Here is a 27729-nt window from a genome sequence, read left to right on the forward strand (position 1 = left end):
CAAATCTCAGTCCTTTAAGATGAAGCATTCCAGGGAAGTATGCACAGTACTCAGTATGAGACCTTCAAGTATGTTCATTTGTACAGCATCTTACAAAATGCTAAGTATGTTACATTATATGTTTACATGGGAATAAGTGTAGAAATCAATGTCATCTATCTCCCCACCCAAATAGCCAAGAACTTACATGTTGTTCCAACCACAGCTTTCTCACTGCCTTCTAGAAGATCCCAAAAGTAGAGTGATGATTGCTCCATCTGGTCTTCAACACTTGAAGCCAAAAAGGAAAAGTTAAGACCAGAGAAATGTTTTAGCATTTTTCTGCCTATGATAATTTGTAGTCTCCAGCAGTTCTGTTTCTTTTCTTTAGGAACAAGGTTAAAGTCAGGGCCATTCTTTTAATGCAATCACCATTAGTGCCTTTTAATTTTAAAAGGGGTACTATGCATGGTTTACCTAGGACAGCAGCCCCACTAACAGAATTCTTTATTTCAATAAGCTCTCTTCCGTTAGTACAATGTTACAAAGTTGGACAACTCTAAACACTTCTGTTGGTGGTTTTAGGACCCTGGATATGGTTTTAGTTTAGCATTTTGCCACTAACGGTCAACAGTAGTTTGAAACCTCTATAATCCACTTGACAAGACTCAAGCCCAAACAATCGTTTCATTCAATATTTAGCCATTTGACCAGATGAGTATGTGTTCTGTGAATTCAAGATGTGGAACGCATAAAGCGTTTATGATAAGGAGTTGCTTTATCCAAAATATTGCTGCAGATTATTCTTAAGGTACATCTTATAGACCTGTGGCCAGCCACGTTTAGGTTTATATGAACAAAGTCATTTGAAGCAGGTTTGTAAGAAGATATTTTCTCCCTACCTCATATCAAAGTATGGGCTAGAGACCTTGAAGTTAAGATATAATGCCTTCAAAAGGCTCACGTTACATTCTCAATATTTAGCACTAACCTAGCACTTAACCAATCAGTTGGTTTAGTCTGACATTAAGATACAAAAGTATATTAAATTTCTAAGTGTAATCTGACAATTAGTTTTAATAGTAACTGTTTCGAAAGATTCTAGTCATTCTATACCCACCATCCCATTAAGGTAAACAAATTAGTATGAAAAGCCACAGAATAGGTTTAGTCTCTTGCTGAAAGAAGCCTATTTTAACTGTGAAAGTACTTAAAGAATTCAGTAGCCTAAATACAAACTGCACATTTTGATCAGCAAGATTTTTGGTGAACTTGCTATCTGAGTAAGCAGCAGCAAGAGTAGCATCACTTCCAGCTGTACAGTACAATAAGGACTGGGCCCCTTACAAAACTGCATAGGTAGTATTGTGCTAAGGTCAGCCAAATATGTAGCAGGACCATACTAATAGATAAAGTGGCATAATGTCAATATTGGTCAGTGCTCTAGACAGTGAATAAAGGAGGCCAGAAATAGCCTTGTGGCCTTCAAATACTAAAATGTCAGACCTTGGTGTACCTGGATTAATGATTTTAATGCCAAAGCAGCAACCACATTCTTTAGCCTGCTGCTTGCATTTGCAGCTGATAACCAGCGCTGATACCGAAGATAAAGCCAATAATTTTGGGCCCTTAATACCTCTTTGGGCTTCATGGAACAAAGATCTACTGCCTCATTCCACGAATACAGAAGGGAACACCATTCCCTTCCTCAGGGAACACACATTTATGACACTTGTGCACTTCTTCCTGAAGAAAAGGGGCAGAAGTGCCACTCAGAACCACCACCTGGCCTGCTTGGTGAAAGTATATTACAGTGGGAAGTACTCCCAATATTAGCACTTCATCGTACTGTCAGACTGGAAAGACTGAAGGGCATGGTGTAGTAGGACCAGTTACAAGCAACTTGCACCACTGGGGATCAGAATGCATGCACCTCTTCAGCAATTTGTCAACTTAAACTTTGAGCCCTGCGGGGAAAAAAAAAAATCACTAACCTGTGGAGTAACTTATTCTCCAAGGTGGGTTGTACATGTCCATTCCACTCTGGGTGTCTGTACACCCAGTCATCAGAAATGTTTTCCAGCCATACCTGTTGTATGGCTCAAGCTCCCCCTGCTGCCACACATCACTGAGTGCAGGTATAAAGGGCAATGCTGGCCCTAGCTTCACCTCAGATCTTTATTGGAACTCCAATGTAGAGGGATAGGCAGGTGTGTCATTTAAGGGACATGTGCACCACATCTTGAAGAACTGTTACCAAACAATTTAACAGCTAAAGTGATTGCACTTGTGCATTACACTATTGGTGACTCAAGCTGTAACACTGGCAGACCAGCCAAGTTGTGTATGACCCTAATTTAACATGCATTGCAATTGTATCAGGACAATTCATTTATGTGAATTTCAAAGAGATGAACTAGACCAGCAATCATTATCCCATTCATTTGTGGTAATAGAAACCAAATGTATTTGTTTACCTATATCCTGTTAGAAGTTTAACAATACAACTAACATTAATTGCCTAACATTATGTATGCAACTGTGTTCAGTTAGCGTCAAGACCAAAGATGAGACACTGCAGGAAGTTATCTACATTGTCTTCAGCTTAACTATGTTATAATGGAGGACGGCTAATTGTCTTACGTAAGTAAGTGTAACTAGTTAACTTGTATATGCATAGGGAAATACAAGATTAGCGTCAGAGCAAAGGTCCACAAACTATCTGCATTGCCTATTCTTCCTTGGAAGAAATCCCTGCTGTGAAAATTTGAGAGGCATATTGTCAGCCTCCTTGAGTTATAAAAGAGAAGACTCAGGCCTGACCCTTTCATCTGTAGTCTGCTGAACTTTTGAACAGGGGAAGTTTGAGCTGAAGGACTGATCTTCCAAATAGTTATCTGGAATACCCTGGAAAATGTACAGAAAGACTATCAGACTTTACATCTAAGCTGCATTTGGATTCTGACCTTTGGGATAATTTTGGAGAGACTTACAAGCCAGCAGCTATAAATGTTATGATCCTAAGCTATCAACACTGGGAAAAAACTTGTAGGTATATGATTTCTTAACCATTCAATAACTTTATTAATAAATCTTTAGTTTAAGGATTGGCTGACAGTGTGATATCTGGGCAAGATCTGAGACATATGTTGATCTGAGGGTAAATGTCTGATCCTTTGAGATTGGTAGAACTTTAAATATGGTGAATAGGTTTTCAGTAACCTCCCACTATATTGACTTGGTTGTCTGAATGGGAGCCAAAGGCTGGAATGCCTGAATGGGACGGTGTTTGGCTTCTTGTTAACCAGTGTGGTATTACAGAAGCTCTTTTGTTACTGGCCTGGTGAATCTAATTCTAGAATAAACCACCAGTTTGGGATGCCGTATTTCTTGCAGTCTGCCCTGAGTGTGGTATTCTCAGTGTGGCCCATCCCAGGCACCCAGTCACAAGCCATAAAAGGCAGTGTAATCGGAGGCTATTTTAATAAAGACTGGAGAACCACCCATCCAATTCCGGCTTCATCTCTGGAGTCTGGAGCCACCACAAAAGGGGAGGTAAACATGTGGACCAAGGACCAAGATGCTGCTCTACAAGTGTCTGCAACCAAAACATGTGCCAGAAAGACCACCGAGACAGATTGCAACCTCATCTAATAAGCTGTGACTGCTAAGTGGAGTGACAGCACATGCATATATAGGAGGCAATCCAGGAAGAAATTCTCTGGGTAGAAACAGATTGCTGTCTTATTCTGTCTGCCACTGCTACAAATAGCTAAGGATTTACAGAAGTGCCTGGTTTGTTCTAGATAGAAAGTTAGATGTTTCCTGATGTGCAAAAGGTATGCAAACACTCTTCTTTTGGTAGAATATGGGCAAAACAGTTTAAGAAGGTGAAGGAGTTTGGGTCTGGAGAGATGGAGACTGATTGACAACCTCGAACAGCCCATCAAAAATGACGGCTTTATACTTCCCGGGTGTCTTGAAGGGACTGAGGTGGAGCCAAAGCAGCAGGATAGGAAGGCTGATGCCCAAGTCCTGTTGAGGAGATTGAGCAGAATACCAGTGTATCTGCTGAGGCTGATAGTGCTGTCTAACCGGGGCAGGTGTGCACAAGCCTAAGGACTTAAAAGTGGCTTTAGAGTCCTTAAGCTCACAGAGCTTGCTGTCTATCTGGTTTGAAACTAGTGAAGGACCCTCAAACAGTAAGTCCTGGATAGTATTCTGGACTTCATAGGAAACAGAAGACTGCAACCAGATCTGTGCTTGGCAACTGCAAAAGCCATGGTTCTAGCTACTAAGTCCGTTGTATCCAGTTGCACCTGAAGTGATGTGCTTGTGACTAGTTTCTTCCCTGGGCAATGAGAGTAGAACTCCTGCCTCACATTCCTCAGAAGCAGCTCTCAACTTCTCCATGGAGCCCCATAAATTAAAACCATCCCATCCCAGCAGAGCCTTCAAACCCCCATCTAAGAAATCTTTCTGCCAAATAAGTCCAGCCTTTTAGCATCTTTTGATGTGGCCTTGTCTCTCTCATTAGCAGCTATCATGACCAATGAGCCCAATCATGAGTGATTACAGAGGTACTCAAAACCTTGGGAGGGTACAAAGTATTTTCTTTTGGCCCTTTTTGAGATGGGAGGCAATGAGGATGGAGTCTTCCATAGTGTCTTTATAGGCTCTAGTACTGCCTCATTAACTGGCAGAGCCACCCATAGATGATAAAATGTCAACCATGTGATGCGAGAACTCCCTGACCTGGACACTCAGGTCTGAAGACACTCTTCAACAACTCCTGATAAATTTTAAAATCATCATCAGGAGGAAGAAGAGAAAAGTTGCCCATGATGAAACAGCTTTATCTGGAGAAGATGAATAGGAAGCCATGACTGGAAGTAATAGAATCTCTTCTACCAGCTGTTGCTCTGGCTCTAGGACCTGTTCTTGATGCTCAGTATCAGGCCTAGTACCAGACTCTGGAGACTGAGCTACCTAGTGCAGAGACTCCACCTGTCTAGACAAAGGCACCAAGTACAGACTGTGAGGGGAAGATCTGGAAGCTGGGGGAACCCCAAAATGTTCCAAACTGGCCAGTGATATGAGGCCAGACCCTACTAGCCTGGCCACATTCCCATGGCAGTTCCCATTGATGGGTTGCCGTGGCAGGCTGGGAGAGAGGATCTGTGAGGAGACCAGCAGGTCCTGCTTTGGGCTTTGAGACATACTATCCCATCTTTGAGTGATGAGGAAGACTCCCCTTCCTCTGACTATGAGGGACTGACCCAGTTTGTGCCAGGGACTGGTGCTGAAAACCTGCTGACCATAGGAGCGTCACCATCATTACAGGTTTCCCCTTGGACAGTACCAAAGGGCTGCCTATGCAGGAAGCAGGCTCCTGCAGAACCAAAGGTTGAATTGCCCATGCTGAATGCAGTAATGTCACTGAAGGATCCAACTCATGTGGTAATGGACACTAGCACTGACCAGCAGAGCAGATTCTTGGCCCCCAAACACCTCCAGAGTAGTCACTGAGATAGTTGTCTGCGATGTGGACGATTAAATCTGTGCTTTGGTATGGGGTTTGACAGTGCTCTTTGCAGCACTGGAGCCAACTTCTCTAAATTGGTGGCTGAATACTTCAGCTTGGGTTTCTCGAGTGCACTCTCCTCAACTCCTTCTCATGCCTTGTCACAGACTTAGAGGGTGAAGATGCTTCCCTGACTGGGGCTTCTTTGTAAGTCTTATTTTTTCCTCAGTAGTGGCAAGGGAGATCAGTGCTGGGAGTCAGCTAAAGGTGGAGGTATGCTGCTCACTCAAGTTCCAGCACTCAAAGTCAAACTAGGACGGCTGAGGGTGGCCTGAGCCCTGCCTTCATCAGAAGAATTTCAGCCTATCCTCCTTCATTATAGGCTTGAACTCCCTGCAAATCTGGCACTGGTCTTATGTGCCTCACCCAAGCAATTCAGGCAGCTATTGTTTGGGTCACTCACTGGCACAGGCTTCAAACAAGAAGCACAGCTTGAATCAGTCATGGGGCATACCTCAGTACTGTACACAGAAGAAACCTGGAAATGCAAAGAAACCACCAGTCCAAAAAAGATTATTTTTTTTAATCATAGCTAAGAGTTATTATACTAACCAGACTAAATCACCTAACTATATTATATACAAAAGCTGAGAGAGAGAACACGAACTGAACAGGGTTCCAATGACAGTTTCAGGTGGCAAGAAAGGCTTAGGGACAGCTCTGCCCTTTATATCTGCATGCAGTGGCACATAACATGGGAAGCTCAAGCTGCCCAACAAGCACTGCAGAAGGAAAAAGTCTGACCACTATATGCACGGGGCACACAGACACCAAGAGTTAATGGCACATGTGCAAATAAAGTGATAATCCCACTATGTGCCAGATCCCAAATTGCTGTTCCAATAAACTGTTGGGTTTAAAGTTTTTTAGAACATGCTATACATTGTGATAGTTGTTACACAAGTATTCTATTATATGACATGGGAGACTGATTAGTGAGAAAAAAGGCAACTTACCTCAGGCCCTCATTTCTTTCTGGGCATGTCAGTTTTGCAAATCTAATGAGGTAGTCTAGTTCTTTAGAAGGCAAATAGATTGCACCATTCAAGCCACCTTTGAAATCTTTCTGAACATGCTCTTGAGTGAAGTTCTGCAGCACATACTGGACTTGCAGTATTGTACGCAGCTTTTTCTTCTCTGCTTCAAGCTTCATTACAGTCTCCCGTCTCTGAGCCTTCCTCTGTGCTTTCAGCAGCTGTTAGAATACAAGAGTGAGTTGGCCCACTAGACAGAGTATGATAACTGATTGGGTGCTGGACTGCAAATTAGAAACTGGAGGACCAGATTTACAAAGGTAGTTAGGCACCTAAAGATGCAGTCAAGTGTTACTGGGATTTACAAAAGCATCTAACTCATATTTAGGCACTTTTGTAAGTCACACTAAGCATGTTTCTGAATCTTTAGGTGCCTAAATACCTTTGCAAATCTGACCCTTTGTTTCTAACCCTTCACTTGATGCCAACTACTTTGTTTTAGTCTAGGCCAAAGAGGAAATCTATAATAAGCCAGTGATGTATTTGAGGTTTGCAAGCTGTGAAGTTAAAATTACTTTGAGTGCTAATAAAAAACATGATGTAATTTTCCATAGCAGAATATGGAATTCATGATACAGTTGAAATCATGAATCAGTGGCATTTTGCCCTTCTCAGCTAGATTTTACATTACTGTAATTACATGTTAAAATATGTAATTATGAATATGCTACAGTGAATTCAAAAATGGTCAAAAATGCAAGGAAATCATTACTCCTATTTACTACTGAAAGAATACTTCAGTACAGAAGTTCCTAGTTGTCATAACACACCAGAAACCCACAAATACTCGCTTGATTTTCCTGTATTGACACAAGACAAACAATAGTTTAGTTATATATTATAGACTTAGAGAAAGACCTAAAAACATTAAAATGTATTACCAGCACGCGAAACCTTAAATTAGAGTGAATAAATGAAAACTCGGTACACCGCTTCTGAAAGGTTGCTGACCGCTGATCTAGCTTCTGCAGTGAACTGCACTTGGCCCACTAAGAATTGAGAATTCAGTCCTGAAACTCAGACCGCCAAAAAGTTGATCCTTGTCCACTTGAACCAGAACATCCTGGAATCATCTAAAGTTGACTGCACTTGGGATACATATTTGAGCAGTAGTTTTATGAGACTAGATGCTCTTAAATCACAGGCCTTCATGTTCTAGCTACAGTATGTGCAAATATCTACAGTGATCTATACCCTGACCACGTTTTCACCACTCAAGACAAAATTTCAGTTTTACAGTTTATTAAATTGAGACTACCCTGCTGTTCTACGTGTTAATGTTACCTAGCCATAAAATCAAAATTAAAAGGCTAGAAATCCAAGCTCTGCATTCTAGAAAATGAGGACTGACTATCTGTAAGTCATGACTACCAGCTCCATCTTTTTAGATTAGTACCTTAGACAAAAGTTCAGAAGCTTTGTGTAATCCTGTATCTGATTGTTTTACAGAGGTTTAGAGCACAAAAGAGTAGGTTTTACTTACATCTTGGCTAAGTCCAGAAAAAGTCTTTTGAAGCTCCTTGGCAAACTCCAAGTTGTGTACCACTTCATCATATTTCTCCACTGCCTCCTGAAATAGGCAGATATCAAACTAGCAGTGCATTTATCATATATGTTTAGTCTGTGGCTAAATCCTAACGATTCTCATAGTAAACTTTATTTCAACTATTAGGCTAAATTATACAGCTTTTATTACAGGTTCAATTTTGTTTATAAGAACATCAACTTTTAAGTAACGTCACATGAAAGTGTTTCCGAATGTTACTTGTAACATTCAAGATTGCCATACCTGAGGTTAGTAAGAAACTTTTTTGGATTGGCTATTGTATAGACACTTTCACCATTTCCCCATATTCTTAACTGTAAACTCTCCAGGGCTGGGACTGTCCCTTCCTACAGGTTTATAGGACTCTTAGTTCAATGCTATCTTATCCTGATTGGAAAGTTTGTGCACTACCGTGAATTTGTATTATTCATCTTTCCCTTTAGTTCATATTAGAGCAACTATGTCAGAGGAGTGAGAGAAAATGCATCAAGATACAAAAGCAATTTTATAACCACAGAAGTTCACAAGGGAACAGTATCTGAAGCTACTTTAACTTCAAATTAACTCAAGTTATGTCCCTTTAAAAAGGTGTACAATATAGCTAACTTCATGTTCATAGAATGCTTTTGGAAATTAGTCTACTTATAGAAGTCATGCCTGGAAAAGGAATTCCTGTCTGCTTCTCTAACACCTCTAATCAAAGTTTAGTTCTCATTCAAGACCAGATAATGGAGCCTCTCTGAAATAATCACTCTTACTGTACACTCTCTGGTTGTTGAACTCCCAAGTCTATGTTTCATGAAACTTGTTTACTGCAACCCCAATAGTGTGAATTGTCAAGTTTTATTAAGTTCCATAAGTGCTTTGGAGGTAGTAGTATCTTCAGTATTTCTAAATTAAAGATTACAGTGTTTTGCTATTATATGAGATCCAGAGTGAAAGCAGGTAGTGTAGACTATTGGTAATGTATAATGTGAAGCTTTAAAGTTGGATTAAAGGGATGCTGTTAAGTCAGTTGTAGAGCACCTCAATGGGGAGCCTGTGTTTTGTATTCTTTACAATCTCAGAGTTCAGTTAACTTCAAGAAAATATGTAGAAGAGTAAAATATTAAGGGTTGGTTAGACTTGGGTCAGATATTTACCAAGGCAAGAAGCATTTAGAATTAGAAGAGCTAGTATACAGCCATCAATTGTACTTGCCTAAAAAGGAAAAGACTGCTTACTTTTATGCACCTGTTTAATTGTGTTCAACAATTTAAAACAGAGCACAGATAAACTATGTGTATTTCTGCCCATAATATTTTAAAGAGATGTCACTGTATGTTAGCAACTGTTTAATTCTAATGACTTCACTTAAGGCAAGACTTAAGACCAGGCCCTAATAGGCCAAATCTGATCATATTATATCGATGTCATGCTCAGATAGAATAGCCAATTTCCAATTAGAAATATGATTTTAAGTGAATCCTTAATCACTTAATCTTTTTGAAAAGATATTACTACAATATAATAGTGCTTGCATTGGACAGAAGTGAGTTCTCCAAGCAAATACCAGTTAATTTAACACTGATGCCCCTACTTGGTTTCCACTCAGCACGAAGTAGAGCTCTTGAACTCAAGTTTGAGAAAGTTTGTTTTGAAACTAGCCTCCATCATGACTGTCTCAAATTAATTTTGTAACAAATAATAGAATTTGAACATAGAAGTTGCAATGTAAATTTTACCTCCTGCCCTAATCTGATACATTAGAGACACATGCAAACATTAGCTATGAGGAAGAGAGAAACAAGTTTTAATATAGGTCGCACAAGAAATACAAGAAACTGAAATGTTAATCATATTACTCTTATTACCATAGCACCTCGGAGCCCTAGTCATGTAGAAGCGTACAAGACACCAGACTGAACAGCTTACAGTACTTCAGGCTAATTTGTAGTCAATAAGTGGCTCCACATCTTTCTTACTGAGAAATCATACTAGAGTCATTAGAAAAGTAAGTTTAACATGGATAATTTCTTGTTTAATATACTGGGAGCTAACATTTGAGGTCTCCTGAAAACTAGATTAAATGTAATCTGCGTATTTAAGAGATAAAAAGCTAGAATGGCAGCATTGAAAGTCTGTTCAGCCCACAGAGCAGTTAAGGTACAGGCAACCACAAACTTTTGATCCATAGGGAGCTATAGATCACCACCTGGAGTGAATTTTCCCCACACATTAGGGCTCAGTCTTCCCAAACTAGTGAATACTAAATGCATGTTTCATTTCAGAAATTACAGACTTGGCCCATGAATAACAGAAGAGATGAATTTGAAAGTAACAGTCTCTGGTGAAACAAGCTGATCATCATATGCACACTTGTTAAGAAAGTGGGGGGCATGGCAGATCCTTAAATGAACCTGATTGGTCCCTTAGGGTATACAATATTGGGGTGATGCATGGCTGACTGTAAAAGCTGTTCTCCTCCAGAGGTGGAGTAGCCAGGATGAAAGAGGAGCACTCACACACAATATTAGTATTTATGAAAATTCCATTCTAGAAACTCATATGTGAGCTTCTCTCAGTCCTCTTGCTGCAGGGGAGAAAAATTTTTTCCCTGGAAGGGAAAGTTGCATGAGGTTGGTGTAGAACAACTTTTTACATTTAATATAAAAAAATTACACTGTGGTTAAAGCTTGTTACACAAAATGCTATTGCATTTGATACGGGCTTTCCCAGTATTTCAGTCATCTTAGTCTTCTGGTTTTTAGTTGTCTATTAACAACCTATAGTGAGACCGAATTTTTTAAATTCTCATTTTTAAATTACTGAAAGTGTTAAAAAAGCCACTTCTAAGCTAACGTTAGGTTAACAGTAACTTTTAAAATGTTGACATCACTATAATTGCATCTCAGATTGAAAAACGAAAGTCAGTGGTTTTAGTTTCACTTGTCTAGTCATTTTCAGATTCAGTGTTGCAATGTGCAAATTGCAAATAATTCAAGGGGATTATTTACATATTAGGTGTTATGGTACTACTATTAGGAGCGCTATATGTTCCCTTCCTTCATTCCACAGCCTAAATTTTCTATCTAGAAACAGCCCCTTAAGTGTTTCCAGAACCACCCTCAAAATAGGTTTGGCTACTGAATCCTAAAGAAAACAGGAAGAGTAGAAGCGGTTCCTCAAGAGCCCAATCCTGCTCAATAGCCTCAACTCCAATTAATCTCAATGGAAACAGAGTGCTCAGCAACTCTAATCTTACATTAACAGCAGGCTCTAGCCCACACAACTCCAAGTGTAACTGGAACAATTTGATAGACATAAGAGGTCTACTTTTCACTTCAGACAATGAAATCTCACCTATTCCATTTCAGTATATTTTTAGAATAAAAGGGGTTAGAAAGATTAAATGTATTTAGTAATGATAATTAATTGCAGAATGGTCTTCATTCTAGCAGGCTTTGTACCATAAAATTATTTGCATGTATTTATTACTTAACAGTGGTTTTCAAACTTATCTGGCAACCCAGTTGAAGAAAATTGTTGATGCCCATGACTCAACAGAGCAGGGGGATGAGAGGTTTGGAGTGTGGGAGGGGCTCAGGGTTGGGGCCAGTAATGAGTGATTCAGGGTGTGGGAGGCGGCTCTGGGCAGGGCGTTGGGGTACGCAGGAGGGAGTCAGGGCTCTGGGGTGGGGCCAGGGATGAGGGATTTGGGGTACAGGAAGGGGTTCTGGGTTTGGGGGGCTCAGGGCTGGGGCAGGGGATTGGGGCACAGGGTTACCTCTGGCAGCTCCCAGTCAGTGGCACAGCTGGGGTGCAGGGGCAGGCTTCCCGCCTGCCCTGGAACCGCAGACCGGAAGTGGCTTCTAGGCGGAGGCGGCTCTTGCCTGCAGGCACTGCCCATCCCAGCTCACATTGGCTGGGAACCAGCCAATGGGAGTGCAGAGCCAGTGTTCGGGTGGGGGCAACGTGTGGAGCCCCATGGCCCACCCGCCTAGGAGCCAGACACACTACTGGCGCCTTCTGGAGCACAGTGCAATGTCGGAACACATAGGGACTAGTCTGCCTTCACTGGGCAGCACTGCCAATGGGACTTTTAAAGGCCCGGTGGGCAGTGCTGACCAGAGCTGCCACAGCCCAGTCCCAGGTTGCAACCCAGGGTTTCAAAACCACTGACTTAAAAGAAACATTGTATGTTTTGTCCTTTATCACTTGTTTTCAATTGCAAGCAATTCAGGACAGGAACTGTCTTTTGTTGACAGTATATAGTAAACAATACTTGTATTTCAGTAATGCTTATCTGAAGCTGCTGCACTGATACACTAGGGCTAAGAGTCAGATGTGGTATTTGATACATAACCCAAGAAGCAGAAGTTTAATAAGCACTGCCATGAAGAATGAATTCTGGTACCTTTGTCACAAGTTTGCTAAATATCTTTTAGCCATAACTTTAAAGAGGGATTGTTATGTACTACATACATTCTAAATTGACTATTCAGATGGTCAAAGTGATAAACCAAAGGGTCTAGTTTAACAAGCCCTCAATTTTGATTTTTTCCCCTCTCCCTTTACTTGTCTACACTCCCTATATCATAGAAAACTGAACTAGCCAATTAAGGAGATTAACAAAAGAATGCATGCTTTTAGGAATTTTGGAACTAGTTACACAAGTTCTAAAAATCAATCTTATTGAGGGCAGAGCAGTGAAAATGGCACTACACACTAACCAAAGAAGGTTTGCCTTTTAAAAGAGGCAACATAATATTTCTACTAAATAAATTAAAGCTAGTTTCCTGAACTAGGTCATCCCTAACTAACTCAGTGTTCCCATTACATTTCTTAGTGTAACTTTTGATCTGACATTCTACATGTCAGCATGCTGCCATCCATTTTGATCAGAAAAATACCAACAGCATTTAACATGGGACAATTAAAAAATATATGCCGAGGGTTGTATTTCTCAGTCTTCTATGATTGTGTCCCGTTTCCCTTTGCGGCACTATTTATGTTCTCCATTAGATAGTAACTCAGCAGGCTTCCTATATAAAGGCGTTAACTGTTGGGGTGCAACAGTCCAGCTGCATCAATGAAGGCTCCACCTGGATTCATCTCTGCCAATGGAAGATATTCACTGATCACACTGGGACAACCACCCATAACTCTGCTCCTGACCTTTAGGCCAATAGGCCACCTTGGGAGAATTCTGCTGCCAAGGCTATATGGGCTGCCTCAGGAATGCTTTGCTGCCTCAGGGGACTTGTCTACACTGAAGTTATACCATGTTACAACACAACCTTGAAGAGTTCAGAAAACAAGACATTAGGATTACTTTAACACTAGGCTTAATTTAAGGTTAGCCATGACCAGCTATTGTCAGTTGGATCACAGTTAACATCAGTGTCCCTGTCTACACCAAATGCTAAGCCATATTTATCATGTGTTAGTTACCACAACTGAGGGTTATGTTTTAACATGATGTAATTTCCCCAATGTGGACAAACCCTTTATGGATACCACCCCAAAGATTGCAGATGACAGGCTGAAAGCATAACAGGCACTTAGTGACAGGTGGAGATCATGTGCTTAAAGAAATGGAACTTGACACCTGCTCTGGAATGATCTTTGTTTACCTCAATACCCAATTTGAATGTTAAAACACGATAAATTTTTAGGGCAATCCACAACTGTCACTTTTCAGCTTGTCTACAACAAGCAAGCTTATTTCATTTTGCTTTGTGAATACCATTATGCAAGCTTTATGGTGGTGCTTAGCAATGCTAGCTTTATAGAAGTTGCCACAATAGTTCTGCAATAGGATTCCTCAACAACTTCACCCTCATCTTCAACATGTTTGAAGCTTTCAAATATTACCCTACATAACTATTTACCAAGACAGGTAAGCAAACTCACCAACTGGTCCTGATTGAGGGCTTCTCCCTTCTTCAGGCGATCCCTGTAGTCTTCAAGTTTGAGCTATAAAGAAAAGATTTACAATCAGTCATCTGTTATATACTGATTATTCATACATCATGGAAAGAAATTCAGCTTTTCCATGTATATCCTGTGCTTAAGTTGACATGCTGCAGCTAAAAATAATGTCACCGGTTCTGTCCATTTCCCCCGCCCCCCCATCAAATTCAAGCTTCTCTTTCAAGGCACTGCACAACTCTGCCTATATTTAAGCCATTACTACCTACTTTCTGACCTGCCATTTCTTCTTATCTTGTTGTCTCCCTGGTCTCACTTGCACTGTCATGCCTTTCATATTGCTTCCTAGGCCTTTAACTAGCTTCCTTTATCTGTAACATAGGTGCCTTGACTCCTTCCAATACCTCCTTTCAGAGTGACATTTTTGTCTAGCTCTCCATAGCTGAACTACACTCCAGTATAGGCTCCTATTCTGGCTACCTTATTCTCAGACCAAAAAACCCAAAGATCTTTCAAGGTTCTATATGCAGTATATTTAAAATCTTTTTTATAATCCTCATCCTGCCCTTTCCTCCCTCATGATTACCTGTGTATCCAGTTTAGCTTAGAAAGATATTCAGTGCAGGGACTACACATTATTTCTGCTAAATTCCTGACTAATTCATTATATACTAAAAGCTACAAAGATTCCTTTTTAGTTAGCCTTAATAAGTTTTGCAACCTTAAGACTTGCACAAGTTAAGAAATTCAGCACTATGAACCACAGTAACGAATACTACCCCTTGAGGGTATGCAGGCAAATAAAATGTTAATTATTGATATGTACCAATACTATAAGCATAAGCAGCTAAGGAAAAGAATGCATCCTCTTAACTATTTGAATATTAATTTACACTGATTTTCGCATGACTATGAGAGGCCCCTTGCATGTGCATTACAGTAGGAAGAATCAAGGATACCAGGGAAATACCATCCGCACAAATAAATTTAACCTTGGAATACCACTGTAAAGTATGTGGAATTGCTTTAAAAAAATTAAAGCTACTGGAGTAAAAACTCTAACAGAAGGAAGAGCACTAGGCTGCTGCCTAACACATGAGCTATGCATATCCCATGTTATTTAGCCAAATACAGGTTTGAAGTAAAAGGTATTTTAGAGCACAAAAATATGAAAAGTTTGCACTCTGGTGCAAACAAAAAATCAAGCTGATTTTCAATGAACTTATAGAAAAAGATTCTTCCCAAGTGTTTGAAAGTTACATGTTAAAACAGTTTGACAATGCAAGCGCCATCTCAAACAAACATTTCAGTTGCAATGCTATGAATTATCCAGTTGTCTGAATTCCTAATTTAAGATTTGTCTGACATTCACCTACACTAAGCCACAAAAAAGTGCACCTCTTGAGTCCTTCAAAGTGATAGCTCCTTTACAGACTGCTAAGCTTTTTAATAGAGCCTTCAAAAATTTTAAAATCAAAATGACAGATGAAAAGCTGAATAATTTTTTGCAAGATTCTACATGCCTGTGAAGACCAGGCCTCAAAGTCTATAAAAAGTGAAATTCAATACATATTTAATATGACCTTGCACTTATGAGTCAGAGGAAGCAATTTTATTAATCTGTTCTTTTAAATGCATCACTGGATTTTAATATTAGATGCCTATAATCAATACAAGTGGAATACAAAGTTTTCCACAAGTCTAGTTAAAATCTAACCCATAATCAAACTAATTCTACTTGTAAATCCAATTTAATCCATTAAAGACACATTGTCTTGCACACTATTCAAGCTTTGAAAACTACAATAGCTGTACAGCAAAACCAACTACTGCAGAAAACAAATGAGGTTTGAAGTTGACTTATCTAGCCATCTACATACATTTACTCTGCTTCCATATTTGAGACAGCAACATTACAAACATATGAATTTTAAACACAACTAATCTGATTCCTCTTTTCAAATATCTAAACAAAACCTAAAATGTACAAAAATCAACAGTGCTAGATATTCCTCTGATAAAATTCCAAACAGAGGACACCTTATTGAGAACTGCTGCTGAATATGAACTGGTTTTATTGATTTTTATACTAGCTGCAGCAAACCCATTATGTTATATACGCTATAGGTATGCAAAACATAAAGATAGATTCTTATAGCAGGATTTAAAGTTTACTATTGAGGAGCTTAATTAAAATATCAAGTTTAAGTTATCAATTTCTTCAGAATAGCAAAGAAATAAGTTACCTTCTTTTTCTCAATATTCCTGATCTTGTGTTTGAGACAGATAAGTCCATTATCAATGTAAGTCTCATATGCCTGTGAAGGAGTGGCAGAAGAATTCAGAGAAGACTGCAGGGGGCTCAGGGGAGGCTGGTTCTCCCCAGGTTGGCCAGGGGTCACCTGCTGCTTGGCCGGCTTCATGCTCTTGTCCTCCCCCCCTTCCGAGTGGCCTGAAGGCGACGGGCAACGGAAAGGGGATTGGGAAAGCTGCACCATTGAAACGGATGGGCCTGCCAAAAAAAATGGGTTGTTTAGCTCTCTTCCCCTTTCCTAGAACTACAGTAAGTATTTACACTAATAAACCTTAAAACATGAAATAAAGACCCATATAAAAATAAGCATAGAATCTTCCCCATCTCTTCTCCCTCATTCCCTTGAGAATATCAGAAGCAGGAATTTCAAACCAGGGAAAACATTACATGGTATAAATCTCCCCACCCATCCAGACAGCAGAAATCCTTCACACAGGCAGTATTAGGCAGTGCAGCGGGATGATTCCAGAAACACGAGTGTCCATGTAAAACTAGGCCAATGCCCCACACTCAGAGGAAAAAACTGCATGTAAGCAACTGCAGATTCCACTCCCACCTGCCAGCCCCAACATGCATTTAACTGGTGTAACTGAGGATTCAGTCTCGTCCCTCCCAACTCCTATTAAAGTGGTTTGATGCAATTCTCTCCTTACCTTCATGACCTTATAAGCAACCCAAGAAAACATTTGGATAAAACAATGCACATTTTAAAATCCAACTGATTAGAGGCAGAAGAGTTGCCTAGTAAAAAGAAAGCTTTAGCCCTAAAGCCAAAGCAGCAGCAACATCCTTGAGAAAGAATCAGCCTACATCCACTGCCCAAGAATATCTTTAGGCTGCAACAAGAAAACAAGTGTCGGGGGAGGGAAAGGGATTTAACCTTGAAAGCAGTAGGCATTTCTATACAACATTCACAACCTACAGGTCTTTAGTAATGACCGATCAGGCTTATTCTTAACTTTGCTTGTAACCACCAGGCCAAGCCCTGGTAAGGGAAGGGCCTCACACAGGAACCCCAAACTGAATTTATAGGGACAGTAGCAGATTCCCCTTCCCTTTTCACTCCCTTCTCAAGCCACCTGCAATAGAGTTGGGCGTGCAAAGTACCAGCTGTTATTAAGCACCACTGCTCCCCCTCATGATGATCTACAGAGCTAAGAAGGAAACTTGCAATCGTCCATGCGCTTGTTGCCAGCGCCTGCCACGAAAGGGTGCCAAGGGAGGGGCAGTTTGAAGGGGGTTGCTCTGTCCCCCCAGCCCTGGGCTCACACCCATCCCACAACACTAGAGGAGAAGGAGAGAGGAAGCCTCGATAGCCGGCGCCACCCCCACCCCCATCATCATCAACACACGGGACCCCACGGAGCCCTTCCCTGGAACGGGGAACTTGAGCGCAAGGAACAGCTGCAGGACGCCCCGCCGCATCCCTGGTGCGGGGCGGGCAGAGCCGAGCTCCAGCAGCCCCTGTGGGCGCGGGGCGGGCGACACCCAACGCCCGGGGGGCTGCGAAGGAGCGCGCGGGGGGCCGGGGAGAGGAGCCCCGGGATCGCCCGGGGGGGGGGGGGGCAGAGAAGATGCTGCAGCCGCCGCCATCCCCACCCATAGCGCCAGGCACCGGCCGCTGCAGCTGGCTCCGGGATTCAGCAGCGCCGCCGCCTGAGTCCGCTGCGGCCACCGCGGGGCTGAGGAGGACGCGGCGGCGGCGGCGGCGCCGCTATAAACCCCTCCCTCCCCGCGGCCCCTCACCTCACTAGCCGAACAGGCTCCGGCCCGCCCTGCTGCCCGCCTCCCCCCTTATATACCCGCCTCCCGCCCCGCCGGCCGGGAGGAACGAGGGAAGGGGCGGAGCCTTCATGTGAGGTCACCGCCCTCCTTCCAATCGCCGGCTCCTCTCGCCCGTCCCTCCGGCCCCCACCACGCGCCCTTCCCCGCCCCCCACGTGACGGGTGGACCGTTATTGGGGGGCGGGGGGAGGGGCATGGCCCCCACCACCTTTTTCGTTCCCCTGCATCTCCTATGGGGTAGTGGGGGGCGGGGCTACAGCGCCTGGCTCTGCTCCCTGCCAGCTGGTGGGAGCTGGATGTAATGAGTTGGGTGGGTCTCAGCCTGCACCCAGTATTGCACAAATCAGCACGCTTGGCCCCTTAGCTGGCAGCAGCCTCAGCAGAGTGTCAAGGACAGACGGACTGTGCAGTGCAGAAAAGGACCTTAGCTCCATGACTTCTTCCACAGGGAAGAAAAGTAACAATTGAATGTCATGCAATGAATAGGACTCATGACTCTCGTGTGAGTCCAAGTGGCTCCTTCCCTATAGCACAGTCCATGTGCATAGCAACTTAGATCAGGAGATTATGACATATACTCCAATTCTGTTCTATAAAGGCTCAAATATGAAATGGAGGTGTCCTTTCTACACAAGTTCAGCCTATTACAATGTTGGGACCAGGCACAAAGTTCCTCTCTGAGGGCCTTTGAATTTGGGATTTTGCCTAATGCCCATTTCTAATGGCAGCTACATTGCTTTCCTACCAAGGAGAGATTGATCCAGGTCAGAATGGAGCCTCATAGTGAAACTTTTACTGTTGCTGATCATCTATATGGGAAGGATAGATGTGTCTTATATACATATGACCCAATCATACAAGCACTAATTAGTTGAAGCGGTGCTTATTATTGTGAGTAGCCCCACCAAGTAAATTAAAATTGAAAATAATTAATAAAAGTCACAAAGTTAAATAACATTCATTTGTTAATCTCTGTACAATGGATAAAAATCCAACGTCTACCTCATATAGTTTGCAGTCTTGCAATGGAATAGACAAGTTAAAATGAAGAAGACAACACTCTGGGAAGCCCAGAGGGATAAGTTGAAGTTACATTCTCTGTGGTTCACTTCTTGTCAGCACCACTTGAAAAAGTAATGAATAGTACGCACAGAAAGGGTGAAATAAAGAAGTATAAACAAGAGATTTGTTTTAAAAAGATGGAGAGTCAATAAGGATTCAAGGAGGTTTTTCCAGACCGGTCTTTCAGATATTATGTTGGACAGGTGGCACTTTGTTTCTCTAATATAGAGGAACTGCAGAAAAGGAGGCTATCACACAACTGAGAGACTGTGTAGAGAAGTAGGAGGTTGGTGCTGGATGATCAGAGAGAGAGTAGGAGAATAGAAAACATAGATCCCAATCCTGGAAAGAGGTCCGCTCATACAGATCCAATGGAAGGATCTGCAGAGTTGCCAACTCTTACAATTTTATCACGTCTTGTATATTTGGTGCTTTTTTTCTTAGAGCCCAAGCTCCCGGAGTCAAATGATTACATGAGAATCTCAGTGGTCATTTAAATAAAAAGCAAATATCTATCCTTCATGTTTGTGGAGAAAAGCTTGAAAATATGACACGATCCATAAAAAGATCCCCCTTTTTTTCCCCACTTTTAGAAATCTCATGATTTTTAAGCCAATCTCATTATTTTGGGGAGCCTGAATCAAGATTTTTGAATGTTTGGGGTCGGCAATACTGGATCCATGCCTTAAGATTTTCCTTTCTGGATAAGACCAGCATTCAGTCTTGTTCCCTCTGGCAGTGAGCACTATATGATTTTCTTGGTCTTGCAAAGAATTACAGGCATGCTTAAGTTTTTACACCATGATCAGTCTTAACTATGCACAGCGTGAAATCTGGCCCCACTGCAGTTAATAGGAGTTTAGCTATTGACTTCAGTGGGGCCAGGATTTCATGTAGGGTGCACAAAAATGAGCTGGCACATCTTTCTAGGCTCAGAGACTTACGCCATGTCTACACTATGGGTCTATTGCGGCATAGCTATAATGTCGTCGCTATGTTGACATAACTGATGCAGCCTAAAGTGATGGAAGGAGGTTTTCTGTTGCTGTAGGAATACCACCTCCCTAAGCATTCTTCCATCAAGCTAGCTGCATCTACACCAGACGTTAAGGCGGCATTCCTACAGAACTCAGGGGTGCAGATTTTCCATACCCCCTGAGTGACATAGGTGATGTCAAATTAAGTTTTAAATGTAAGCTAGGCCTTAGATTGCAATCTCTTTAGGGAAGAGACTACTTCTTTGCATATGTTTGTACAGAATCTAGCACAAAGGGTCCAAAGCCCTGCAATGTAATTATAAAATTAATTCTCAAATAATACAATAACAATAATAATTAATACAGAGGAAGGCAACAGGAATGAGCCTAGAAATTGTAAGGATGGGTGGAAAAAATAGTCTATAATGAACTTTTGAAGTTGGGAAATTGCACAAAAGAGAAAAAAGATCTGTGAGGAAGACTGGTATAAGTCCATGCCGGATTTTAAAACCAATGATATGTTTTGAACTTCATTCTGAAATGAATGGAGAGCAAACAGGTTATTTGAGGTTGAGACTCTTTGTGAATTTAAAGTGCATATATTTAGTCTTTATAATATTGAGCACAAAAAAACTGTATTACAAGAACATTATTAAGGTTGCCAAGTCAAGTACTCAAAAGTTAGGAAAGGTCAGAATTGCCTAGGCGACCTTAACTGGGACCCTTGGTATGTATATATTATGATACAGCCCTTAATTACATAATTGCATGCTATTTGTTTCACAAGACTCCGACCTCATTCAGTGCACAAGACTCAGGAGTCTTGGATTCCACTCCAGGCTCTGGAGGGGAGTGTGCTCCATTGGACACAGGCTGTTCTGCCCATTTCCTTCCAAACTTGAAGCCATCTAACCTATCCCTTCCAACCTGTCTGTTCCAATCTTGTCTCTTCCCTGCCCCTGGCTCCTTTTCCCAGTCCTATTCTCCTTGCCTACCCATCCCTAGTCTCCACTTCTCAGGCTTCTCATTCCAGTCTCCTTCCCCAGCCTGTCTTAGGGCTTGTCTTCACGTGCAGCACTACAGCCAAGAGCGGATTAGGGTCTTGTGGGGCTCCCGGGCCGGAGCAAGTGGGGGGGCCCCTCCCCACCCCTTCCACCTGCAGTCCCCCTCACCCTCTCCCCAGCAGGAGCACCAGGCAGGCAAAGCAGGTTGGGGTGCAGAGGTGCCCATTTTCCTGGGGCCCCCCAATTGGCTGGGGCCCTTGGCACAGGCCCTGTTGGCCAGTAGCAGCACTGCTGTAGCACTTTAGTGAAGATGCTACTCCTGTTGGCATAGTTAATCCACTTCCCTGAGAGGCAGAAGCTATGTCAATGGGAGAAGCTCAGGGTTGTGGATTTTCACACCCCTGAGTTACATAGTTATACTGATGTAGGTCTGTAGTGTAGACCTGACCCCAACCTCCCCCTCTGGGCTCACTGTCTGAGTCTCACTCCACCTCTGATTGTCAGTCTGGCCTCCTCCCCAGACCTAGCCTAGTCTTCATATTCAGCCAGTCACAGTCCCCCTCTCATCTGATCTACTGCACCCCTCTCCCTATTGGTTCCTAGTCCCAGTCTTCCCCAGTCTCTCACCTACTCATTCAATCTCAATGCCCCTCCCCTCAACTAATTGCCTTCCAGTCCCCCATTTCCTATTCACAGTCTCCCCCGTCTCCAGCTCCCAGTCCCAGCCTGCACTTCCCCTTGGCTCCCAATCTCCTTCTGCAGCCTGTTCCAGTCTCTCTCCTCCATCTCTCAGTCACAGTTCTCTCACCCCACCCTTCCAGTCCCCATCTCACCAGACTTCCAAGCTATTCCTTTTCCTTCCTCCAGACCTGCTTTTCTCCCCTCTACATCCAAACCAGATAACTTCCTTCTCCATGCTGCCTGGGTGCCAGCAGGGAGGTCATAGAGTGCACAGGAGAGATAGACTTCTTGCTCTCAATTGCAATACCCACCCCTCCAGCCCAGAATAGTTGAGACCAGTTATTATAGGAAAAGTCCACTGTGATGTTATCTGATTAAAATATGACCATGCAAATCATTGTGGCTACCACTGTTATATAATTGCAATGAATCTTATACAAAGTGTGATGCATGGCCAGAAAGGGTTAAGCATCCTGCAGGATAAATAACCCAAAGTCAACCATTAGAGACATTAGAAAAGTATGTGAATGGTAATTAGGGCCACTCCATGCTAGAATGCAAACCTATATTGTTAGAAAATTGGAGGTGATGTTAATTGTATGTGTGTACTTACATCTTGTTAAATGTTAGCCATGTAAACAGACAGTTCCTGTCTGTCACTAGCTATTGATTCCAAGATCAAAAGGACACATTAACATTTAGATGAACTGTAAACATAGGATATCACTGTGTTTGTCTCTCTTTGAAATATATAGCAAATTATCTGAGAATGATGGAAACTGGGCAATTGCCTTATGTTAATCTGTGTAGATAATTACTGGCAAAGCTTAGGAAATAGATCTATTTCAAAGACTCCATAATTGCCTATTATTAGCCTGAGGATTCCAAGCTGTCAAAGACGACCTGAAACTGTATAAGAATGTCTGGGGTCCTGATCCTTTTTATCTCAGATCTGCTTGATGCTTCATGCAGGGGAAGCTTAAGCCCAAAACTGAGATCTCCAGTCCTAATCTGGAATCACCGTGAATATGAACATTGGACTATAACCTATGAACTAATTCTGGAAAAATTCTTTGCAACTACAAAGCTTACCATCTCTACTAAGTATTATACTCATGTCTGTATGTATAATGATCTTTTAACCAATACTCTCTCTGTCTTTTCTTTTTAAGTACATTTTTGTTTAATTAATAAGAATTGGCAGTAAGCTTGTATTTGGGTAAGATCTGGAATATTCATTAACCTGGGAGGTAATGTGTCCGATCCTTTGGGTTTGGTAGAACTTTTTTATATGATGAATAAGATTTTCAGTAATCCTCATCATATTTGACTTGGGTGTCTGAGTGGAGGCCTAAGTCTGGGTTGCTTTAAGGGAACGGTGTTGTTGGCTTCTGGGTAACCAGAGAGGTATTATGAAGCTGTTTTGTGCTGGCTTGGTAAATCTAAGTACTGGAATATCCACCAGCTTTGGGGATTGTCTGCCCCATTCTTTGCAGTTCACCCTAATTGAGTGACCTCAGTTGGCTCCCCTAGGACTCCGGTCACATCCACCTTCACCCCTGTGGCACTGGGCTGGAGGAAGCATGCTCAGTCACTCTGTAGGTAGAGCACATGCAGTTTGGTTACACAGCAGTGCAGGAATGGAGCAATCTTCTGACCCGATGCACTCTTCAGAGATTTTAGCTGCTGAAATCAAAGTGTCTGTGTCTACTTGTGCAAACTGATTTTTTTTTCAAAGGTTTATAACTTGGCAAGATTTAGGCAGATTTTCATGGGGACAGAAATAGGTACATCCTTAGTGCAAGGGCCAACCCCCTGCCAAATTTCACATCCTTGCTCCCAAGTATAGGGGTGCTAGAGCATTTCAAAGAAAACTTCTGAAAATTTTAACACAGGCAAAAACATATTTTGGCTGAAATTTGCCAAAACATTAAAAAAATAGGAAATGCCAGAATTAAGATTGCTTGTGCAACCAACCTTATTCAGCTTTCTAGTGCATATGCATTATTATACAGCTTTTAACTACATGATCTTATGTTATTTTCCCACAGGATCCCTGTGTCATTCAGTGCACAGGAGAGACCTGCCCCAGGGTTGAACAAGGTTGTGCAGTGAAGGAGGCTGTTGTCTGTATGATCCCTTCCTTATTTGTTGCAGAAGTTGGAAGGCTGTAGTGAGTGAGACAGGCCATTTCAGGAACACAAAAGACAGTCTCATGTTTAAGGCAGTTGAATGCTGCCTTTGGGGACTGGATTCAGGGGTGAAAGTAACTTTAACGACTTGCCAGTACTCCAGAGTTCTGTGGAGGGGGAGGGGCCTCAACCGGAAGAGGCGTGGCCTCTTTCGGAAGAGGTGGGGCCTTTAAATCCCCAGGCTTTTAAATCATGATTTAAAGGGCTCGGGGATTCAGCTGAAGCTAGGAGCCGGGCCCTTTAAATCACCCCCGGAGCTACCAGCTGCAGGGGCTTCCCTCTAGCTTGCAGCAGGGAGACTGGCTGAGGGAGGGAGAAGCCTGCCTCCTGCATAAGAAAAGTTTAAACTCAGCTGTTCCCTGTGCGGTTCAGTAACATTTCAAAGAGGATCTGCAAGAAGTTTGGACATCACAACCATGATATTCTGCTGGGGAGAAAATGGGATAGATTTGAACTTGAAAATGGTCCTTATTTTGATTGTGTTTTTTGTGTATAGGCGATCCCCTCATCCCGGAGGCAGAAAAGAACTGTCCCTGCCATGGTCACACACACCCTCGCCCACCCCCCCCAACAACTGGGAGTGAAATTAACAAGGATGCCAGAAAGGGCTTCTAACCCTGGAGGCTGAACTGCGCAGGGAACAGCTGAGTTTAAACTGTTCTTATGCAGGCAACAGCAGCAGGCATCTCAGCCAGTGTCCCTACTGCAAGCTAGAGCCTAGAGGAGAACCCCTGCTGGGGAGTGAGAAGGGGGGAAGGAATGCAGAGCCTTGTCTGCAGCCTCGCTGGAGGAGGGAGAGGGAGGAGACGAGAAACCAATGTGATAGTGAGTTTTCCCTTCCACCTGCTTTTATTAGCTCTGGATTTAAGCTGTGCAGCCAAATGCTTATATTTGTTGTGTATATTAGTATTGGAGAGAGATCTTCTCTTCCCGGGGGCAGACAAGGACTGCCCCAGCTATGGTCAAATACATCCTCCCCACTCCCCCCAGCTACTGTGAGTGAAATTAACAAGAATGCCAGAAACTGCTCCTAACCCCGAGAGCTGAACCACTCAGGGAACAGCTGAGTTTAAACTATTCTTATGCAGGGGGCAGGCTTCTCCCTCCCTCAGGCAGTCTCCTTTTCTTATCGGTCCTCCATACCGGCCCGTACCTGCTTACTTTCACCTCTGACTGGATTTATCCCTATGTATACCACAGCATTCCTGTGTGATGTTTGGTAAATCCCTTAAACCAAACTTGTCACAGGTGGTTAATTGTGTGTTCCTCATTTTCAAGGTGACCGCCCTCCTCCCTCCCCCACTGGCCCCCGAGACCTTGGGGGTCTGATCTGCACAAGTGCTGAGCACTCAGAGTTGCAACTGAAGTCAATGGGATCTGTGCTTTGAACATATAAATTGGTATGCAATTGAACATATTCTGAAAAATCAGGACGTAAGCATCTCAATTAGACACCTAAAATTAGTGGACTCTTGACCTCTCTGTGCCTCAGTTCCCCATCTATAAAATCAGGATAATAGCACCCCCTCCTCACCTCACAGGGGTGTTGTGAAGATAAATTCATTAATGTTTGAAGTATTTGCTATAGTGATGAGCACCATAGAAAAGTCCATCCAGCAATTAATAGTTTTGTATTTAGAATAGGGTTTACTATTGTGTAGTAAATAAGGCCTGGGTCCCCCACTGAACAGTAATGAGAAACCAAAATATTGACTAACTGCTTATTCAATGGGCACCATCCACCCTGTGCAGTGAATGAAGCAGAAATCCAGTGGAAAAATGGAATATAATTACATAATTAAAGACTGTAATGGGGACAAATTATGGTTGCATGGGCAACCTTAATTCTGGTGTTTCCTAATTTGAGTGCTTGACTTTGCATCCTTATTGTTCTTTTAACATAGCTTTTGCGTGTAGTTCAGTAAACTGCCCAGTTTATTTATTGAATCAATATAAAACCAACTGATTTCTTTCCACATCACATCTTTATTTATGTTATTAATTATTTATTAATTAACTTTTGGTATTGCCCAAAATGTGCTAGGTTCTTCCAAAATATAAAAGGCACAGTCCCTACCCTGAAGAGTTTAGTACTAATAACAACGTTAGTGCTTCACGTGTTCAAAATTCCATACAGCCGTTAGCTAAATTTTTCTCACAACACTGCAGCAAGGCAGGCATGGTAAGTATTGTCATTCATCCCTCTTCTTCCATCATATCGCAGAGAAGGCAGAACAGTCAGCGTTATACTGCCACCTTTTGAGAAGCAAGGAGGCAAAAGAATTCTGAGACCCTGGCTCTATTTGTGTAGGCTTGCGTCCATCCCCTGTCCTTCTCCAGTTTTATTTTTTCGCTCAGAAGCATGGAACCTTTGTTTCAGTCCCTCTGCTGTCCGTGTGTGAAGAGGTGGACAAACCCACACTGTGGAGTTAAGAGGTCAGGAACAACTCTGGGCCTGGGAAGACCTGACCCCACAAGCCTGTTGGGCATGCTCCAGCTGGAGGAGGGACTCAAAAGGGAGTCTTCAGCACAGCAGGGTGGTGGGTGGAGAGAGACAGATCTGCACTCATTGCTGCAAAGGGACTACACCAGGAGTGCGGTCTGCAGCATAGATCCAGGACTCACTAACTTGCTTAGACCCATAGAGCAGATTGCTAAGGACAACTGCAAGCCATGATATGTCCGGGGAGTAGGAGACAGAACAGTAGGAAGAGACCCAGGGAAAACATTAGCTGGACCCCCACGTAGCAGACACCTGCATTATGGTGCTCATGAGGGCCGCTGGGTCAGAACCCAGTGGAGTGGAAGTGCTCAGGTTCCCAGACCGTTAGGTGGTGCCACTACCACAGACTCTTACTACTAGGTGGGGAGGCTCACCTTGCTCACAGCTCGCCTCCTTTAAAAAAAAATCTAGAGAAAATAAAAGATAAAGAAGGACAAAGTACAATGATGAAACAAAAAGGTAAAGAACAGGAGAAGATGAAATAACCTGTCTTGCTGCCCAGCCAGCATCTCCCTGCCTCCACTTCCAATGCTTTATAGCAGTATCACCAGATGCAGATGTGCCTGAGACTGAGTTTGCTCCACAGCTCCTCTTCTGACTGTGGAAAGACCCACTCTGGCAGCCCCTCTTTCCTCTCTGATTTCTCCTTCACTATTTCCAGCTTCCCTGGCAGGCTCCTGCAACCACTGCACATGTGGCCCCTCCTTTCTTCTCCCCTTCCAAGGGGATCCCAATGCTTCCCCCTTTCTCTCTCAGGGCTATCTGGAGCCCTCCATTAAAGCAGTATTAACTACTATATTCCTAAGCTTCAAGTTCCTTCCCTTTGGGCCTCATTATTATTAATCATATTTATTATGGCATTGCCTAAAGGCCAGCCAAGAATGGGGCTCCATTGTGCAAGGCACTGTACAAACACAGAATAGTAAATGGTCCCTGCCCCAAGCAGCTTCCAATCTAAATCGACAAGACAGACATGGGGTGCGGGAAGGGGTAGAACACACAAGCAGAGTGAACAGTCTTATGGCAGCAAAGGGCATATTGGAACCATGATTTATTTTTATATATATTTATTTTGGGCTGGGTTTAGTTAGGAGGGTGGGTTCAGATAGGGGGTATCAGCTAGATGGAAAGAAAAGGGAAGGAAGTGAGAGGGATA

At 42.7% G+C, this 27729-nt stretch overlaps 1 protein-coding gene across 8 annotated transcripts in view; it reads right to left on the reverse strand.

The window, feature by feature from the left end:
• CAPRIN2 (caprin family member 2) overlaps positions 1-18247 on the reverse strand; it is a 59014-nt gene extending 40767 nt beyond the window's left edge. For 7 of the 8 annotated variants that reach the window (XM_039490817.1, XM_039490835.1, XM_039490826.1 and 4 more), the window contains exons 1-6: positions 17970-17988; positions 16303-16568; positions 14039-14101; positions 8081-8167; positions 6520-6758; positions 188-270 (exon numbers count right to left, since the gene is read on the reverse strand). In XM_039490817.1, coding sequence (XP_039346751.1) covers positions 188-270; positions 6520-6758; positions 8081-8167; positions 14039-14101; positions 16303-16568; positions 17970-17973 — 742 coding nt within the window. In that variant the 5' untranslated portion in view covers positions 17974-17988. Of the gene's footprint in view, positions 1-187; positions 271-6519; positions 6759-8080; positions 8168-14038; positions 14102-16302; positions 16569-17969; positions 17989-18116 lie in introns of those variants that run through there. The other variant, XM_039490809.1, reaches the window with a different exon arrangement.
• Positions 18248-27729: the final 9482 nt, after the last annotated feature.

The sequence above is a fragment of the Mauremys reevesii genome, linkage group 1, assembly GCF_016161935.1.
Source record: "Mauremys reevesii isolate NIE-2019 linkage group 1, ASM1616193v1, whole genome shotgun sequence".
Classification (NCBI taxonomy): Eukaryota; Metazoa; Chordata; order Testudines; family Geoemydidae; genus Mauremys; species Mauremys reevesii.